Genomic DNA, 17,844 nt, shown 5'->3' with positions numbered 1-17,844 from the left:
CCTGGCCAGCTTCCCCCAGTTTATGTACTGAGCATGACATCACATGGTATGGAATGTCCCTTGGGCCAGCTTGGGTCAGCTGTCCTGGCTGTGCCCCCTCCCAGCTTCTTGTGCACCTCCAGCCTTCTCAGTTGGTAGAGCATGGGGAGCTGAGAAGCCCTTCACTAGGGTAAGCACTGCTTAGCAACAACTAAAACATCGGTGTGTTATCAACATTGTTCTCATCCTAAATCCAAAACACAGCACTGTACCAGCTACTAGGAGGGAAATTAGCTCTATCCCTGCCAAAACCAGGACACTAACAGAGTTGTAAGATGCAATAGATGGAAGCAGCAGCCAAAATAGGATGTGCCTCGTGGTAGAGGAAAGTGATGAATGTTGAGTAAGATGGTTACAAACCCAGTTTGGGTATTGAATGCTGATAGAGTGCGTTATGGATTGCAAAGGTAATAGGGTTAAGTGGTCATGACAATAATTGTTTTGAGGTTGCAGGGTTTTAGAATTCTTCAGCTCTGTTTTGTTCCTTCTTTTCTGAGATTCACAACAATTTGCAAATGAAGGCTGTCACCTTATTTGTTCCCTGAGGACCACGGTAACATTAGGCTACACTTTCACGGTCTTCAAAGTTTTAGTATCAATCTTCAAAGTATAGCACAAAGAAATGAATCGTCTCAAGCTCTTATGGGTTTATTTATCTGAATTTCCTGAAAGAGTGGTCTCGGGCAGGAACAAGAAGAATGTTGAGCTTTTGCTAATGATTACAGCTACCTTTATATGTTACCAGTTTTTGTGACTTCAGTTGGGGGGCGGGAAATAAAAAGCTCTGGGAAAACAGTTTGCAGGTTGCTTTCATTTGGCTGAGTGGGAGGTTTTGTGGGAGCCCATCTTTACCTTCAACCGGGCAGTTAATCTTCTTTGAATGCGTTTAAGCTCTTTTACAGTGTTTGTACGCAAAAGTGCTTCTAGGAGGGAAGCTGGTGGATATTAGATCATATCTGCACATTTTATAATTTCTAACTTACGTTAACTGCTTCTCCTGTGCATGCCATGGCCGCTAATGCACCCACTCACATAAGTAGTTTGATGAGGGATCTTTAAGTAGTGAAAAGGAACCAAGGCCAAAATTTTTCTTCATTTGCCTTTGACATTTCTCAAAGTCTAGTGAGACATTAATTTTTGATATTCTGCTACAGGAGTACTGCCTATCAGCTTTTATATCCTGCATTCATTAAAATAACTGCATTTTATGATGGTCTTCAGGTGACTTATCTGAGCAATTTTTTCTGTTTTTAGAGACACTGCTATTGATAGGGATTCTTTTATGCAAGGGCAACAAGATGTAAAGCATTCATAGACTTTCAAGTTATTTTGCTCAGGATAATCTTGAAGGAAGTAACATGAAATCACATAATGCAGAAATCACATAATGTAGATTTCAAGTTGCCATAGCAGCAGAAAAACAGTGTGAGGAACTGACTTGCTAAAATAGCTTGTTTGTCATTGACATTTGTGTATTCCCAGCTCTAACTTGACACCAAATTTTGAAGGATTAATGTTGGGTTTTGAAAACTGTTCGCTTGAGTAGGTTTTAGTATGAGGAACTTGCTGAATTTTTTACATAATCTGATAACTTTAAAATAACAATATGATAAATCCTGTGAGAGTATGCTAATCTTTATCCTCTTGGAAAATTACCATAGAGAGTTTATATGCAGCAGGCTAAGATTAAAGCCTGAGTGTTGACATAAATATCTATGTTTATATGTGTGTACATTTTATGTAATACACTTGGAAGTCTTGAGAGATCCTTTTTGACACTAGAAAATTACTGTAATCATTTGTCTGGACACTTTGAAAGTCCAGTCAGTTTACCTGTGTATAAAAAAATGCTATGAATTGCACATTGCTAAGGCAAAATTGCTTGTGGTTGAAAATGTCATTTCATTATTCATTCATGCAGTTGCTTTTCTCCATTGTGAACCTTTTTTTGGTGTTGTGCTACATAGTGAAGGGGTCAGATTGTGTGTATGGGGGCAGGGGAGGGGGTTGTACTGGAGCGTCTATACTTGCAAGGCTCATACACTCTTGTAAGCAGCATCTCCTATTGCCACTAACTTTATTCTCTTTACTGGAGACAGCACTGGGCTGTATAGGCTGTCGGTCTGACCTATGATAGTCCTGCTCATGTGACTTTGCAAAATACGGTATTTTAGGTTTTATTTTAATTTAAAGAGAAAGATTACATTTTAATGCTTCTATTTAGCAAGAACAAAGTTGCTTGCAGAACCTCAACATGCTTCTGTCAAGTGCTCTTCAATACTACATTTAGGAGATAAAACCAAAGTAACTGAGGACTTGTTTCACAAATTGTTCCACAGGTTATTTTTCCTTCATTGAATTTCAGCATATTTATACTTTCAATGGAATAAATACTTTTCAGTTTTAGAAACTTGACTTTCAATGGTTTTCACTACAAAATAGTCTCCAGGAATGTGCTTTAAAAGTAGGCATTATGATAAAACTCCTGCTGGTGGCAGAGTAAGGGGAAGACACGCAGTAATACCTTTCTCATTTATAAGACAATCAAATTTGCAAATTAACATTCCAATTAAGCGCAGCCACCAGTCCCTCTCCCCTCTGAAGGTCCAGGCACAGTTACTCTTCGCGAAAAGGCAGTGCATCCCCAATCTTCAGACATGAGTGTGGGAGTCTGTCTATGGGATATGCCCAGCAGCGACTCTTCTGGACTCTGTTCAACAAATACAGACGATAATTTGTCATTTAAGCAGATGGCTGTTTTGGCTGCTAGTGAAATCCCATGAACATCAATCCCGTATAAGAACTTCTTTGCAACACTGCTGACCAAAGGAGTTTATTAAGAGAACTGCCCATCTCTTCAGAGCTAGGAATCAAAGGAAACCCCCCCGCAACTGGTATTTAGCTTGTATTTGTCCACTGTGCATAGATTGCATCTCCAGTTTTACTCTACTTCCAGTCTGTTTTGTGACTGAATTTAATTTGTGTTAGTCTGTGTTGCATTTCTGCTTATTAGTTAAATCCCAGTCCAGATATGTGAGCTTGAATTCCAGCAGAACTCATGCAAAGACTAATTAAAAATGTATTTCTGGAGGAAGCTAGAAGTTTTGGGTTTTTTACAGTGTTGTTTTCCTTTTCTGACATGATTCTTGTCCTCTAGTTCAGAAATCTTCTTTCAGTATTTCACAGAACAGGCATCCTTTGGCTGGGTGTTTGTGGTGTATTTCTTTGGTGATCTTCAAATATGTGGCTTCTGATTTTTATTGGTAGTGTTAAAATTGCTTTACAAGAAAATAAGAATACGTTAAATGCTGCATCAGTCTGCTTTGTTAATCATTAGTGTAGCTTCTGCAGTGCTGATGCTTTAGGACTGTGGAATGGGCTGGAGAGATTGTTCTGTAGTCAGTTCCTAAATGTGGAAGAATTTATGCAGATGTTTATATTGAATGCTGAACATTGTTAGGAATTACTTGGTATGTAATACTGAAACAGTGGTGAGAAGTTCCTGGCAGGTGCCTTTCATTTTTGCAAAGGGATTTAAATTAACATAAGAACCTTGATACATACTGCAAAAATGACTGTGATGTGTTAAATATCTTTTCACATTTATTTCAGATATGGACACGGATATGAAATTTTTTGTGTTGCTTGCAATAATTCAAACACTGTAATTGCCTCAGCATGTAAGGTAAGAAAGGATTCTAGCACCATCTAGTGAAAAGTGCCACCAGATTTCTAGGGCTGACAGAGCAGGAGTCAGAATTCAGTTTGGGCTGAATTCTGTTCTTTCACTTAAATGTGAAAGATTTTGTATAGATGACAGTTGCCTTGCAAAGGTGAGAGTGAATGCAGATAAGCTATTATTTGTAAATTATATATGATTCATTTGAAGATATTAGTAAGATAAATTCTAACAAATACAGGTGTAAAATATTTTCTTACTGATACGTCGTCAGCATGAGTAGAAAGTAGTGAAACAATCCTGAAACTTCCCAGAGGAAAGCTGATTCTATCTTGATTGCAAGCCTTATAACAAGCCCCTTAACATCTTAGTATTTTGAAACGTGTGACTTTTATATTTACTTCCAGTAATTCTCACTGATATTTTTTCCATCAATACAGGCTTCCAAAAAAGAACATGCAGCAATTATTTTGTGGAGCACTACTTCTTGGAAGAAACTGCAGAGTTTGTCATTTCACAATCTGACTGTTACTCAGCTGGCATTTTCTCCTAATGACAAATTTTTATTAGCGGTTTCTAGAGACAGGAATTGGTCACTGTGGAGGAAACAAGACTCATCAGAGTCAGGTAATATATGTAAAGTGGATATACACATTTGAAGACTTTGTGGTTTGTTTGATATTTTTGGCTTCAAAATATTTGAAAGAGAATTGGTAAAATATTTTAATGGCCATTTTCGTTAAAACGTTTAAGAATTAATAGTGTTGTAGGCTCCTGTGGCTTTAAGAAGTGTAATTAAGGGTGTATAGGAAAGCTAGAAAGGGAATTAAAATGTGGAGAAGAATATAATCAGGCCTTAAATGCTGTTTGATTGATGGATGTAATGAAGTCTGCTATTTGTCCTCCTGCTTTCTGCTTCTGATTGTGTGTTTCAGATTTACTGAAATCGAGTATACATGCTGGAGCATAATGCCTGAACATCAAACTGGTATTCTATCAAGGAAAACCTTCTTCTCAGTGATAGGTGCAGGCTAGGCTGGAAGGTTCATTGCTACACCCGTGTCCTGCACAGAGCTGCCTTGTCCCTGTTTGCAGGGCATGACACTCTGAGATTCTTGACAGGATTAATCTCTATCTTTGGTGTGGCTTTCTGATAATCCTACACAATTGATTAATTTGAGTAGGACTGGCTCTGTCTAGAAAAAGAGCTGATAGTGAAGACTCAGTTGACTTCCTCATTAAGACTTTGAGCCTTGCAAAATCATGAGGAGATTGCTATTGAACCCTTTAATGGGTTCCTAGAACAGATGCTTGTGCTGAAAACCGTTTATCATTGCACTGTTGGCTTAATAGCACATAAACACTACTGGGCTCTATAGAATTTTCCTAGAGACTTGGCAGTGAGTTTTGGCCTCTTCAGACAGTGTCCGATTGTATCCTGGCTGGAGATTTCTGTTCTGTTCAGACTTCTATTCCAAAGCTTGGCATATTGTCCACAATAGTTACACATTGCTTCAGGATAAGGAGTATGAATTCTCATAGGAAGTAAAGGAAATCTTCTTTTCATCTGTTCATCAATAACTTTTCTGTCTACAAAGAACATCATTATCAGTGTAAAGCAAAACTGCTGGTATTGGCATCCTAAGAAGTGGTTATTCAAAGCCTGTGCTCCAAAATGACAGCCTTTTCTACTTAGGAAAATCATTGCCATTTACTCATCTGCTGATCAGATTTATTGCCTGATTGCATGCATATTGAAATGGCAGCCTGTCTCTTTGGGAACAGATTAATCTTTACGATTAGATCATTATGATTTGAGCTCTTGGGGCTTTACTGGTAAATAGGAACTGTAGTGAAATTATTGGGGATACGTGTACACGTGGTAAACGCACTATACTAAAACTTCTGAAGTCAGTGTTCTTACGAAAAACTTGTATAGAAAGAACCTGAAGGTCTTACACTTCGACTTAAATTCTTCTGAAACAGATATGTGTGTAAAAGATCAAACTGTTCCTACTGTTCTAGTGCTATAAGGGCTGACTGATATGGTCTTGAACAGGTGCTAATTATCACTGTGGTAAGTGTTGGAAAAAAATATTTATGTGGTGCTAAGTATTCCCAGTTGCTTTAAAGATGAGTGGAATAACATCCGAGTATTCCTGCAGTTCTTACATAGAGTAGGTAAGAGTAACAATTACTTTTAATATGTAGAGTAATTAAAGCAAGGGGTTTCCTCTATATGTTTTATTCCAGGACCAGTTTTCAGTTGCTGTGCACACACAGACAAAAATACAGCTGTTCACAGTCGAATCATTTGGTCTTGTGATTGGACACCAGATAGCAAGTATTTTATTACTGGCAGTCGGGACAAAAAGGTAATTAATATAAAAGGAATTTGAAAACCCAGAATTATTTTAAACGTATTTTAGATTAGCAAATGCAGTGTTCTAATGAGCACATATTTTATAAATACACAAAAAGCTTAGTGTGTGTATCACCACAGAAACCAGTGAGACTTTCGTATGCTAAATAAAGTGTTTGAATATGTATGTACGAGACTGTGGTCTGCCAGTTGGACTTCCTCCCTTTTTTCATACAGTAAGACAAGCATATGTCACATAACTCTTATGGGCCTCTTAAGTTTTGCTTTAACTTTCATAACAGAGTCTGTTTTTGTTGTCAGTATCTTTAATGAAATCAGACAGACTGTCTAAAATGTTGAATCTTTGTAGATAGACATTTTTTACTGTTTTAGGGGTCATCCACTTTGTTCTGTGCCCCGGGAGTATTTTAACTAAGTTATTCCTCATGTTTTTGTAAATGCATTTACAAAAAGATTAAAGTGAAAATTCCTAGCTGATTCTCTTTCTTACAGGTCATTGTCTGGGGCCAGTGCGATTTATCTGTGACTACTGAAGGGAATATGTTGGATTCAGTCAAGCCTTGTTCAACAGTACTGGATGCCGGGGACTCTGTTACTGCTGTTAGTATCAGCCATGTGCTTACTCCTGATGGAAGGTATTGCTAGTTTTCTGTAATGCTACTTTGTGTTTAATTTGAAATCAGTATTTTTTTTTCCCTTTAGGAGCTGTTTAGCCACAGAAAACTAAGATCTACTTGTCAAATATTTTGATCATTCTTTGAACTGAATTAACTCTCCTTTTTTATTTCCTAGCCTTCTTTTCAGGTGTATGGTGACTTCTCCAAACAGTGTAAACAGGAAAAAAAAAAAGAGGGGAGGGGGGCATTAACGCACCTGAAACACATTCATTCTTCCAACAATATTGACTGGTCTGATGCTGTAATAAGCTCCTTACTTTTTTCCTAACCAAATAGATTTTGCAGGTTTCTTCTTTGCTCACATTTTATGAAGAAGCTTTGAGTTAAATTGTGACATTTTTTCATGAAAAAGTAAATGCTGATTTGAAGGGCAAGGTGCAATGCAGTGTTTGCTAGTTCTTTCTAGCTTGCATTAGAGCCGGCTTCACTTGAGCTGCCCACTGTAATCTCTTTCAGCACTAATGCAGTTGTTCTCTTGATAGATATATTGTTGCAGCAGGCTTAGAGAATGGGAAGATTATCTTGTACACATGGAAGCAGAGTGGGCAAGAAACAGCATTAGCTGATTGGACCACGTGTGTTGAGATGGGTAACAGGTATGTCTTTTGAAGTAAGTTAGAAGCAAGGAATTATTATTCTTGAGACTGATAGTGCTGGAGTTCTGTTCTTATAATATAAAATTACATGAAACTGGTTTATTTGTACATAAAAAATTGTTATCCTTTTAGGAAAAGGCTGGTTCCTGAAAGTCTAAAGATGTCTTTAAGCAAAACCTGGAAATAAGATTATTGGTTAGTTAGATTTATTAAAGAAAACAACAAACCCCAACGAAAACCAAGGCAGGGGGCGTTAAACCCCCAAATACTTCATGCTATGCAAATGCTTTGAGAAGTATTACCCTTTGTTGGCCCCACTTAAAAAAAAAAAAGCTTTGTTACCTTTAGCCATAAAATAAGATGATAGAAAATACTGAAGAGGGGGGAAAAGAATCACTGTCTATATACATCAGCAGAACATTTTGGAGTGGATGAAAGAAAGTTTTCAAGAACAGCTTCTAGCAGAAACCAAAGGAATGACAAGCTGTATGTGGTGCTGCTGCAGTGACAGCTAGAGAAACTGTGGAGAGACTTTGAATGTTTCACTTGGAGCACTCTCCTAGATTCTTCCTTCACATACTGGCATTGGTACTACCAGAAATAAAAGTTTATGGTGACTTTGGCCTGTGTGTGCTTGAAGTGAATTGGGAAGAGACACCAGATAACAGGAAATTGCAGGCTAAAAGCCAGAAATCTGTCATATCTCAGTAACTGAGACGCTAGACCTACAGCTTAATGTGGTAAAACTTGAAATCAATAGCTGTTTAAATTATTGATGAGTGGGAGGATAAAATGTCATTACTGTTAATGGCCCTACTTATTTTAAGAACTTAATACCTGCTGGTTGTCACAAGTCAGTTTTTCCTCAGTTGGTAGTGTCAAAAGAAGAGTACTAATTATATAAATGTTGATGTTTACACTCACATGCCCAACTGTGTTTGATATTTTGTATGGATTTCTTTTTGTTGCAGCCAAAGTCATGCTCTTGCTGTGAAACGTTTATGTTGGAGACGTCATGTGGGCAGAGCTGGACATAATGATCAGAACAGCAGCGAGTGGTTGCAGCTTGCAAGTTGTGGAGCTGATCACTGTGTTAAGATATTCAATGTCAATAGATTTGCTCTTTAGCAAAGACAGCAGGCCTGTCCGCAAAACAGATTCACAACATTTTATTTCAGCTTTAACCATTTTGATTGTTGAATTTTCTGTTTTCTGCTGTGGAAAGTGAAACATCCGACATGTAACTTATTAAAGCAACTTTTGTGGTAGTTTGAAATGTCAAATATTTTTCTAATTCTGCAGTTCCAGGAATATGAAGTATTTTATATGTTTTGGTTGGTGAATATCCTGGAACTGAGGGATGGGAGAAGGATAATGAGACGGCTTTGTTCACTGACTCCAGGGGTGGGTGGGAAGCTGCCAGTACTTGAGTTCTTCTGTGCTTGGGATTGCGAGTGCAGTACTGAATTGTTTTGAACTCCTTATTCCTATTAAACTCAACTGTCAGTTGACCTGCCAGTGCTGACACTGCGTGTTTAAGCATGTGCGGTTAACCAGAGATCAGAGTTAAATACACAGCCTTCTCTGATTGCCTTCTGAATGTGTATTACAGCCCTGGTCCAAGTCGTAGACCGCCTTACTTTAGAAGGAGTAGTTTGTGTCTGCATGCTTGGACAGGCCTGCTTGTTTGTTTTTCCTGTCTATATTCCTCTCTCTTCTGCCGCGCAGAGTGCTGGGCTCGTGCTTCTTGGTCATGTGGGGCTTGAAGCCTAACTCACAGACCACTTAAATCTTCTGGTGTCTCCTCTGTGTACCTGTGAGCCCTTTCTGAGCAGAGTGCTATAGAAAAGCCACCTCCTACTCTGCTTGAGGGCTATCTTCTACAGTTTGCGCTGGAAAAGCTTACAAATATCAGTAGGCAGGAGCTGAAAGGTGGCAGCCATTCCTTATACTGCCTTTGGACTCTTCCTGACTTTTGAGTGCTCCTTACCTATTCTGGTGAGAAGTTGAACCAGTTAACTTATTTGTCCAGTTGTCTTGTAATTTAAATAGAATGATAGTAGACCTCAGCAGGTCTGTCTCCAATTCCAAAGTCTAATTAGAAACCAGTTAAATTTTGGGAGTGAAATTATTTTTGTTCCAGAACCACTTGCTACCCGAACTGGTAGTGCAGAAGTAATTGGAATTGTGCTCAACTTTTTGCTGTGTTGCATCTTTAGATAAAGAACAGTTCTTTCAGAGTGGGCCAAACTCTTTTTCAGAGTAATTATAGTTTATGTTTTAAAGGTTTTTACATTTTAGCTTTTTATTTTTTATTCTGTTTTTCAGCATTAAAAAAATCATTCTTTAAAATGACTTAGGGGAATAAAAACCTGATTTCTTAATAAAAATGCTTTGCTATGTTTTACTTGTAGTACCCCGTGCTTTCCTTACGTGTGTGCTTTAAGCATTTGAGTAGTGTATTTTACTTGTCCGTGAACTTTTAAACAACCATAGACCGTGTCCTGGCAAAAGGAAGACATAACTTATCACTCATGAGGCTTCAAAAAGTTGCCAAAAGTGGACATTTATTCTACGTCACAACTGTAATTGGTATCTTACCTGCAATTTGATGATTATACCGGATAATACTTTCCAATACTAGTACATCTTGCCTTGCAGCCCCTCTTGCCTGTAGGCAAAAGTGAAACGTCGTATAGTCCCTCTTGTTTTGTGAAATGCTGTCATTAAACGAGCATCAGCTATTACATGATTTAGTAATCCATTCCATTACCTCTGGGATTTTTGTGACTCAATTGCATTGAAGAATATACCTCATTGTTCCAACTTCAAATACATCAGATTAGTCTGTTCATCTCCCAAGTCTAAATGTTTGTAATAGACACTTTATTTTCAATTAAGTTAGAGGTTGTCAAGAGACACCCCGACACATGATTAATATTTTTTATGTACAACGTTATCTTTATTCACATATCACTTTACTATGCGTTTAGTGGGTGTGACTTTTACATATGGCTTTATCTTTTCAGTAAACCCACTAAAGTCTTTTCAAACCAGCATGTAAATCAGCGTCGGGGTGACAAGTCAGGTACGGATTTCATTATCTCAACTACTATCAGAAAAAATCAGTGTAATCTTAGTGATCATTTTGGGGGTAGCATTGGCTGCCTAATGAAGAACAGAGTTCTTTAAACAGCAAAATAGTACCCTTTGAGATTATTATAAGAGACCCTAGACAATTTGTTTTCTCTCTTGTTTGGTTTCTTTGTTGTAAAAAATGGAGAAAAGCAAGCATTTGCCAGACATTTACTATTTTAATTCTACTTCATTATTCTTGTTTTATAGGTTTGATTGAATACTGCTGGAATCCCAAAACCTGTCTTAATTAGGTTTTTATTTGAAAGAATCTACTGTTGTTTTTGTCCACTGAATGGCTATTGCTTTTATTATCTTCCAGGTGCTTTTCTTTTGTATATACTTACTCAGAGAGACTATTTAAGTCATTAAAAATAGTGCATACATTCATGTACTATTTCATACATTAAAAAAAAAAAAATTACGGCTTCAGTCATATTTACCTGACTGACCTGACCGTAGTCCCGTTTACCTACCAAGATGTCTAACTGCTATATGTATCCATTTTTATTTCTGCATTTTCTTATATGCTTCCCCAGTGCTCTGTCATTGCTGTTCTCTCTTGTGAAGTGCCATACCTCTTTCCATTCCTACCCATCCTTTTTTTTTTTCTTTTTTCTAAAAACATGATTATTTTTCATGGCCTCCTTTAAATGAAAACTCTAATTGTGCTCAGGTGTATTTCGGAAGATGGAGTTAGCCTCTATACTTCGCAAGTTGCTTGTATCACCCTCTTTATAGCAGGTAGTTCAATGTCACACAGTGAAAACAAAGTTGAGGTTAAGTGTAATCTTATTTATTTCTTCAAGACTATCAAATAAGCCCTGCCAACTCCAATCTTAGGAAGCTCCAACTTTTCACAACACAGCCTCTCCAATACGGCATTTGTTTTCCCTTAACAATGTGATGCAAGATCACGTCCAATGGTCAGAGGTGAAAACTTGCTGTCTGGAGTCATGATGGTCCCAGCTTTGCTTTTTCCTTCCGGTCCTAAGGTAAGGCATAAGGATGCTACTCCAGTGGTGAAAGCCCAGAGGCAAATGGTACAGGTCAAAATGCACCTCTCTATAGCAGCCTAATCCTCCGCATGAATTTCTGACTCCAGTAGTGTTATATATTTCTGAGTTTCTGTCTTCATTTCTGTTACTGGCTTGGACAAGGGCAGCGTGTTTATTCTAAACCTCTGTGACCTAGCAGGATACAAAGCTGATGCAGCATCCCCTGTAAACTGAGGCTCTCCATAGTGCTATTTACACTTTACTGTCCAGTTTTTTTAACTAACCTTTGGATCCAAAATGCGCAGAACTGGGTCTATGCAGGTTTAGAGAGCTAAGCCGCTTAGCGCCTCTGCAGCCCTCAAGTGCTACTTTCTGAAGTACCGAGGGCTGATTGACGTATGCGCTCGTGTACCTTACTGCTAAATAATAGCGTACATTTAATTAAATGTTGCCATAAGCACTGATGCAGGTGAGGCCTTGTTTCCCACAGATTGGGGCTCTTTGCAGATTGTAAGTTTTCATTAGTTTTCCTGTGAACAGTTACTTTTTACAGCTGTTATGTGTGGATTTTCATCTCCAGCATGTGAGCTCAAGGTGCAGCTTCTTGTTAGACACTCATGGAATTTTTTTCTTCCATCTCAAGCCTATAAAATCTGTGGATTTTTACCTTTGAACACTACCTTTCAGACAGACCTGAATTGAAGTGATCCAGCTGATTAAAATAACGCATAAGGATGTGTGTCCATGTGTGTAAACTGAGAAACAAGATCGGTGTACTTTTAAGAGACCAGGGTAAAAACTTAAAGCCAATTCACAAATATGCACCTAAAGCTCTGACAAAATGCCAACACTCACCTCATATTTTTCAGTTATGCAATTAATGCTTTAATTGTCTCTTTTTATGGTGGTCTTTACCAATAGATGTAAAGCTTGTACAGCACCAAGAGAAAAACAACGCAGAACATCTAGCTTTGAAACCAGTTTATTGCTTTGTCCATATGGTTGCTGTTGGAAAATATCACAATAGCAGTATCAGCTTTCATCCCAAAATCTCAATTCCAGGAAGCAAATTGCTTCCTACACTGCAGTTGGTGAGTAAGTTTTCAGATTATTTTTTTTTCAGTTTAAAATATGAGCTGTTGCATCTTTCTGCATCAACTATAGCCATAAATATATTTCAAAAGCCTGTAATTATTCCAGTCTGAATTTTGGTGGCATCTGCTTTCAAATACTACATGCCATAGTGTTTATTCCCCCTCAAATTTTCATTCTAAAGTTAAATTGCTGCTTTATCTCCCCCTACCTGATTCAAAGGCAATGTAAACAAGCTGGTGCCATTAGCCTCTCCCAGGTGTCCCATTAACAACCACCTGGAAAGCGCACCACTAGAAAGGGGAGTGTCGTGTTCTGCAGGGGGAAATCTCAATTCTGGCATCTTTACCTGGACAAAAAAAGTCCTTTTATCGCAGAGCAAAGATGTTTAAAGACTTCTTTAAACTTACAAATTAAAGAGTTACAGGAAAGTCAAGGAGAACGCAGTTTGTAGTTTCTCTGAGGCTTTTTCCTTTGTTTTAGTGAACATGCAAGAGCCCTTATGCATCTTCTGGTACTGAAAGTGAAGCTCTAGAATTATTTAAAGATCAAAACTTAAAAGACTTGAGACTAGTCAAGTAAGTAACTGAAAATGAAAATTATTTTTACTGATTATAAAACATTATGCACTAGAAGAAAGTGTAATAAACTGTAGTCCCCTGGACTAGTCTGAAATACTACTTTAAGAAATGTGTTGTTGGCAATGGACACGGTGCTCTGAAATTCTCTGCTCATTGTACAGTGCCATTGAAAATGGAGTTGAAAAAATTGATGGGGAAAAACTAAAGGTTTGCAAAGAATATTCTAATACCTTGTGATATATTTGAGGTAAAGCCATCCTATCAATATTTTGGATACACACTATTGAAAATATTTTACTGGCAGCATGCTGTTTTGTGGAGACCTCATGGCCGAGGATACGAACACACTGTTTTATGTAGTCAGACTTAAAGGAGTAGGATTGTCTTGTCCTACAGGAGAGGCATCTCTGAAAAAGAAAGCAAGAAATGGCCTGGGTCTTGTTTATAATCTGAGATCTATAACCAGAATCAAATGTTTACTGAGATTATTCAAAGCCATCTTAAATCTGTCAGTCCAAAATGTAGGCATCCTCAAGTCCGTGTTGGAGCAAAAAGGCAGGCTAACACCGACTTTAGTAGTGAGGGTGCTGTGGAGTGCACTGGGACCTGGAGGACAAAATGAGCTGCTTGTGTAAACTGGGAAGATGAGAGATGCTGACAGTCAGCCCCAGGAGCACCTGCCTGGGCTCCACGTGGCAGTCTCTCTAAACACTGCTGCCAGCAGTGAGCTATTGATTGTGCCCATTTTTCAGTTATGAAACGGGAAAGAAGGAACAGGTTCCATGTTATGCTAAGCCTTAAAAAAAAAAAAAAAGAAAAAAGTATATTATTCTGCTGTCATCTGTCTTGTGGGCTGGGACTCCAGAAGTAACTAGAAGCTGGTGAAAATTTCAAGGAAGTCAATTACTGAGCGCTCAGCTATTGAAAACATCACTTTGGCAACTCTGAGTAATCTCTGTTTTCCCAAATATTTAACGGGAAGAGATGAGAATGCTCCGAGGCTCACTGCCGATTGCAGCTATTGCGGAGATGAGGGAAGAGGAGGAAACAGCTGTGTCCTCATTTAGACTCCAATCTCACTTTAAAGAAGAAGTGGCTGTTGCAAATAAGAAAACTTTAAAATAACTGAAATGGGCAGCAAAAATACTGCTTGCTCTGTTTTAAGGAGCATCTGGAGCTGTACAAAGGATGAGACAAAATCTCTGACAGTACAAAAATCCGAATTTGCCTTTAGTGCATTAGGAAGCTGTTGGAGGTGGGAGTTGTTGAGCACAGTTTAGCAATGCTCTACTACTGCTATTTTACCAGCAGTACTTTTATCAGGATCTACAGTGGTAATTTTGAGGTGGCAGGGCAGCGCGTTTACCCCGTGACTTTCCCAGCCCTTGACCCTCCAACCATTCCCACTTTTGCCCTGCGTACCGGCACATCCTCGTACAGTTGTGGGACCTTCCTTCAGACACTCCTCTTCCCCAGCCAGGGGCTGCCTTTGTGCCCATGCCAACCACCAGATTCCCCGTATCCTGCTTCTGCCTTTTCTGGTAGAAAGCCTGGAGGGCTACGGGCTCCCTTTGCCAGTCCCTGATACGCTCAAACACAGCTCCTGCTCTTGCCTTGTGTGACCAGCTCTGGTGACTGTATTCAAATAGTTTGTGTTCAACGACATTTTCAAACTTTGCCAGCATCATCGTTTAATTTTCTGTGGTAACTCATCTATGCTGTAATGCAGTGATAAAACTAAAAATGGTCTCCCACTCTTTCTGGAAAGAATTTTGGGTAGGTCATATGACAAAGCCCGATGCCATACCATAATAATGGGGCTAGCTCCAGTACCCCAGGGTAGCTGTACCAACCAGGCGTGCCCCGGATTTGAAGTCCTCTAAGAGAGCCGCTCCATATAATTGGTGTCTGTGTGATTCAGCCAACATTGCTGCTGTACAGACGAGAGGAAAGGAGGTGTTATGCCTGAGGTAATTGCCATGTTACGGTAGTGTCACCCTTATATAGACTCCAGCTGATCCCAACTGAAAAAACAAGGGATGCAGCAACCAGAATTTTTACTGCAGAGGAGCTATTTCCCCTTGAAACAAGAGCTCGTGCAAACAAGGGTGCCTGATCTTGTGGTTTTTTCTAAGCCTTTTCTCTCTTTACTCACCCACTCTTCTAAGAAGGCGTTTTGCCGCCTTAGTCCCTTCTCCATTCTTGCGGGCCCCTAAATCCTCACATAATCAATCCTTATTTTCTCAACATCCTCTTCTCTCTTCCTATTGTTCTTATAAGATAATCCTATGCTTTTTAATACATGATCCTAAAGGAGTTTATACATATCAAGTATAACATCCTCTTGGTATTTTCTCTTCTGCCTTCTATGTTTCTCTGTCTGATTCTTCCTTTGCTAGGTTTTGGACTTTTGGTATTTACACAGGCTGTCCAGTCTCATTACCTCCTTTTTCCCTGACAGCAAATTACTGGCGTATATGTGAGCAGCATACCCTCCCTCCCTTGCTGAAGCGCAAGTTGTCTACCTGCCACCGGGGGGAATTTTTCTCCTCTACAAAAATGAATTGACTGCAGTCTCCCCAAGGGAAGCTCTCCTAGCGCTTTTCAAGATAAAGCAATCGTTATGTTTGCCTTTCCACTTCATAATCTTGGAGAGTCTCCATCCTAGAAGTTTTCATATAAAGATGTACCTCTCGGAGAGAATATCTGTACTCCACAGACACTCTTTTTAGAGCATAGGAGCTTTCTGCTGTTTAAGTTCTTTGCTCTGATGTGGCAGGCAGTCCTGTACAGGGCAGTCGCCTATCGATTCTCTGGATGCTACAAGCCTTCGCCACTGTCAGCAGAGAGCTGTGCCACATGTTTCACTTTCTCTGCAGAAGAGGTTCAGCCAGGGAGGTTGAAAATGCTGCAGTGCAGGGAAGCACCTGATATGCCTGTAAGTTGCTCTGCGTATGTCTTCAGGGTGGGTCTGTCCAACCTACACAGGCACTAAAGGTGCCATGTAGGAACCTACCATGGGTGCCTTGGTCAAACTTTGCTTCTTCGGTGTGTGCATACAGTCTCTCTGTATCGCAAACGTTGCTGTGCTTTCAGTAACAGTTCCAGTTCACTAAGCCCATTGGGATTAGTTGAGGGGGGGAGCCCTTCTACAGCTGGTGAGCATTGATTCAGGCTGGTAGACCGCCCCTATAGTTATAGCTACAAGAAGTGTAGTCTGGTAAAGCCAATAAAAAGGTGTAAATGCTGGTTTTGGTTAGCTACTGCTAGGAGAAGGACAGCTTCAACTTTTTCTACCCATTAAAAAGAATTTGGGTATGTTTTATCATGTAAAAAGTATTATCATAGCTCAAAACAGGAGTTATGGCTGGGATGTGAAATTCTGCAATTCCCATTAATTGCTCAGAAGTGCATTTCCATAGGTTAGTAGTACTAAAAATTGTTAGCACAGAGCTTTTGTTAACTGAAATAAAAACAGATTGTGGTTCACAGAGCAATAGGATCACAGGATTATTAAAATTAGAAGGGAGCTCAGGAAGTATCTAGTCCAAACTTCTGCTCCAGGCAGGGTCAGCTATGAGATCAGACCAGGCTGCTCAGAGCTTCATCCTGTCTGGTCTTGAAAATCTTGAAGGATGTGCAGCCTCTCTGAGCAACCTGTTTCACTGTTGACTGTCTTCATGGTGAAAAACTTTCTTCTTATGTCAGCTCTGAACCTCTCTTGTTTTAGCTTACGCCCTCTCTCTCATCTCCCTGCACCTCACCACTGTGAAGAGCTGGGCTCCATCTTCTTCACAGCTTCCTCCTAGGTATCAGAAGGCTGCTGCCAGGTGCCCCTAAAGCCCTTTTTTCCCCAGGCTCAACCAGCCCTGTTCCTCTGCCTCCCCTCACTGGGCAACTGCTCCAGCTCCCTCACCACCTTGGCGGCCCTCTGCTACACTTGCTCCAGTTTAACAACATCTCTCCCGTACTGGGGAACCCAAAACTGGACCAGTACACATGGCCTCGCTACAATAGACCAGTCTAAAGTCTATTGTACAATTTCCTCCCCTATGAAGTCCAAGTCTTTAATGCTTTCTTCTTTAAACTAGCCTTATAATGTCCCTTTCCTACAATATTCTTTTAAGTGCACTTGACTGTGTGTGGTGGCAATGCAAGCCTGAGACTGAGGGCTCCAGATTTTAACACCTTCCCTGTACCCACTGTGCAATGTACTCTGACATCTCCATGAGACGTGAACTCGGACATTGCTCCGACCATGTGGCTATGCTGCTTCTGGGAACCAAAGAGCCCCTTTCATACTAGTTAAATATCCTTGCACTGTGTTTCCGCCACTGGCGAGGTGGAAAGGGCAGAAGGAAGAGATGATGGTTTGGCTCTGGCTGGAAGCTCTGCTCTCCTCCTGCCCTCTGGCTGAGTGTGGGGAGCATGGCACCCAGCCCAAGCGGGTGTCCAGAGCCCACAGCAGAGCTGCAATCCATATTAACCATTTCCCTGTGACCTGGGGTGGCCAGTGTAGCCATTTATTTAGATAATCAAGAGCTGACTACACTACACACAGGAACTATTGTATTGGCAGTAAAACCAAACAGCCCCTCACCCCTACATATTCTGTATTTAAAAAGTACTTGTCTTCTATCTCAGAGGAAAAGAAATGGGTGTTA

The 17,844-nt window shown here is 39.8% G+C and overlaps 1 protein-coding gene across 1 annotated transcript in view; it reads left to right on the top strand.

Moving 5' to 3' along the window:
* The window catches only part of ELP2 (elongator acetyltransferase complex subunit 2), a 48,822-nt gene extending 40,165 nt beyond the window's left edge, over window positions 1–8,657 (top strand). Inside the window, exons 16-21 of the mRNA XM_009334968.1 lie at window positions 3,652–3,724; window positions 4,159–4,345; window positions 5,972–6,093; window positions 6,594–6,736; window positions 7,261–7,374; window positions 8,346–8,657. Of these exons, the coding sequence (XP_009333243.1) occupies window positions 3,652–3,724; window positions 4,159–4,345; window positions 5,972–6,093; window positions 6,594–6,736; window positions 7,261–7,374; window positions 8,346–8,502 (796 nt within the window). The 3' untranslated portion in view covers window positions 8,503–8,657. The remainder of the gene's footprint in view (window positions 1–3,651; window positions 3,725–4,158; window positions 4,346–5,971; window positions 6,094–6,593; window positions 6,737–7,260; window positions 7,375–8,345) is intronic.
* The last annotated feature ends 9,187 nt before the right edge of the window (window positions 8,658–17,844 follow it).

This window comes from Pygoscelis adeliae, unplaced genomic scaffold (assembly GCF_000699105.1).
Source record: "Pygoscelis adeliae isolate BGI_AS28 unplaced genomic scaffold, ASM69910v1 Scaffold312, whole genome shotgun sequence".
Lineage (NCBI taxonomy): Eukaryota > Metazoa > Chordata > Aves > Sphenisciformes > Spheniscidae > Pygoscelis > Pygoscelis adeliae.
Note: the sequence above shows the minus strand (reverse complement) of the source record. Positions and strands in the feature narration are given on the sequence as shown.